The sequence below is a fragment of the Anarrhichthys ocellatus genome, unplaced genomic scaffold (assembly GCF_004355925.1).
Source record: "Anarrhichthys ocellatus isolate YVR2014 unplaced genomic scaffold, GSC_Weel_1.0 scaffold25, whole genome shotgun sequence".
Taxonomy (NCBI): domain Eukaryota; kingdom Metazoa; phylum Chordata; class Actinopteri; order Perciformes; family Anarhichadidae; genus Anarrhichthys; species Anarrhichthys ocellatus.
The window spans coordinates 3,880,200-3,883,030 of record NW_022280055.1 but is presented as its reverse complement, the minus strand read 5'-3'; the positions used below and the strand labels follow the sequence as shown (position 1 = coordinate 3,883,030).

Here is a 2,831-nt window from a genome sequence, read left to right as displayed (position 1 = left end):
AAAAAAAAAAAAAAAAAAAAAAACATACGCTGCTCTAACACCCAAACATTTCTAATTTTTTTTACAATATCGTTGCTTGATCGTGTCCGCCTCATCTTCCAAGCTACATCTTAACGATATCAGTGACAGGAGTGCTTTTTAAATATCAAGCCCTTTTATTTAGATATGTTGAAGCATCTGGTCTCTTTGTCCCTTCACAAAATTAGGAGAAAAACCAAATACATTTTTAATGAGCCGTATTGATCCTCTGCCACGTTGGCACACGTGTCGTCGCAACAGATCCGTGGAATCATCTCCTTTTAGCTTTATGTTTACTTTGGCGGCAATCCTCAGAGTCCAGCTTTTACGCCAACGATCTCAGCCAACAAAATGAGACCGCACGAGGAGCAACACATAGTGTAGTGTGTGTGTGTGTCTGGGGGGATAAGAAAGGACTTAACAAAAGATGCAGTTATTATCCTAGTTTAATTTGGCTTCTGCAATCCACACACACACACAATTAAACTGGAGGATCCTGACTTGTCACTGCAGAAACAAAGTGCACGTGTGCCTGTATGTGATATTTATTAACGGGGCCCTGCGGTCATCTAGCAGCATGCCTCGTTTTTATTTCACAAACGAAGGGGCAGACGGAGAAGCAAGGTTTTGTGTGAAAGAGAGCTATATGTGAGCTGCGCCTCTGTCACCACGCTCATTAACAGCACAGACACCAACAACTGGCGAGCAGCACAAACGGAATTTAAATATATGATAAAGTTGACATTTAGAGGCGTCCATAGATGGATGACTCGAACTGACGGCCAATTTGGCTGCTAATCTAAAGGCCAAGGCAGCTGGTGGCAAGGACAAGAGATCAATCGTGTGTGTGTGTGTGTGTGTGTGTGTGTGTGTGTGTGTGTGTGTTTGCTTGTCTGTTTGTGTGTGTGTGTCTGTCTCTCACTCACCAAATAGATTGCTGGAGTGGCCTTGCTTGGAGATGGGCCGGAGCTCATTGGAACCCCAGGCGTAGCGCCTGTAGCTGCCCCACGCATGTTTCATCATCTGAATGGGAGGAGGAAGAGGAGGAGGAGGAGACGAGAAATAAAGAGCATTAAAGAGGACAATGAATCATCTGAGCTATAAAAAAGACAATTAAGTCATTTTCATACAAAACTGTGGGTTTTGCTTGAAGCTTAAATTATACTGGATTTTATTGGCCGATACCAATATTTAAGAAACTCTGCCAATGACATATTTGGTCGAAACAGAGTTTCATTTGCCTATCGCTCCGAAACCAAAAATTATAGTTTTCTTAGTCTTGTGATGAAATGAACTATCAATTACTCATGTGAAAAGCTTTCTGTCAATCGACTGAGTCATGGCACTGCCTGTACAGTCACTTTGAGTGACCATTTGAGGTCCTAAAGAATGTCTTTATCAGACACAATGTTTATCCCAAAGTTACAAGTCATCTCAACTTAATGCCATTAAAACTAAAGCTGTTGTCAGCTCTTGTTTCCACCTATCGCTTTTGTATTATTCATATATATTAATGGTGCAAACTGCCTTTATTTCATACATTGCAAACTGAGCACACACCCATGTTCAATACCTCCATTGAAGATGTGAAACTACCAATTCTCCCTACTTGCGTTGTCCCGGCTGAAATAAATCCTACAACAACGGGACACGAACAGCGGCCTCCTGGGTGAAAGTCCTGCGTTTTCTTCCTCCTTGGCGGTCTGGAAGTTTAGGACTTAATTTGTTTGTACAGTTCAACACCAAACTGAGATCAATAACAACAAGAGCACAACATCTGTCAACACACACTCTGCCAAATGACCTGTTCAAACTGTCGGTCAGTCAAATATGAACAGTGTGGCTGATTGATGCGAGAAAAATAAAAGCCAAATATCACTCATTTCCCCGTGAAAAGGAACATTGTCCTCCACTGAGTCCCATTATCGGCTGTTGAAACCACCCAATTTCCCCCGGCGGGAATCATTGAGGTTTCGTCTCATTCTAATCCGGTGCTGGCTGGGGGCTCGATAGCACTGTGAACAGTGGTTTCGGTTTCCAATCTAACACCCTAGACGCTCATTTGTTGCTCCGCCTCCAGCTTCGGCATTTGCCTCTCCTGCTAATCCGGGTTACACGGCATCGTCGTGGAGCTTCCTAGAACCAAGCGTCTGGATTAGACGCACTAAAACCCCTTATCCTCCACCTTCAGACGGAGAGTCTGTTCAGGCACACACATCGCTGACAGCGCTCTACACTGCAACATATAGCGTGTATACTTTTCAAAGATCCAAGAGCCAAGGTGATGTCTTACATTAGCTTGTTTTGTCGATGCAGAAGTCTGAAACCAACTATAAACTATATGAAAAAGAGAAAAGCAGAAATTATATTTTTATTGACTTGGAACCTGAAATTTAAAACAATATCAAAAACAGTGTTGATTGAATTTTTCAGTGTGCACCAAGAACCGCCAAGCAAGATGAGGCCTTCTTGGGCTTTTGGAAACACCGATTGACATTTCTCCCCATTTTCTGACATTTGATAGACCAAAAACCTAAAATAATCGACAATGAAAACAATCATCAGCTGTAGTTTGAATGTTAACAATCACTTCCTGAGGACGTGAACTGAGCTCGGCTGTGCTGCTCGCAGCATTGCCAAGAAACAGTTGGGTGGTTTGTCGGCCCTGTGGCTTGTTTAACTATATATATATATACACACATATACATATACACATATATACACACATATACACACATATATACACATATATACACACACATATATACACATATATACACACACATATACATATATACACATATATACACACA

General features: G+C 41.9%; 1 protein-coding gene across 1 annotated transcript in view; it reads right to left on the bottom strand.

The window, feature by feature from the left end:
* man1a1 (mannosidase, alpha, class 1A, member 1) overlaps positions 1-2,831 on the bottom strand; it is a 157,591-nt gene that overhangs the window by 118,576 nt on the left and 36,184 nt on the right. Inside the window, exon 2 of the mRNA XM_031861642.1 lies at positions 945-1,041. Coding sequence (XP_031717502.1) covers positions 945-1,041 — 97 coding nt within the window. The remainder of the gene's footprint in view (positions 1-944; positions 1,042-2,831) is intronic.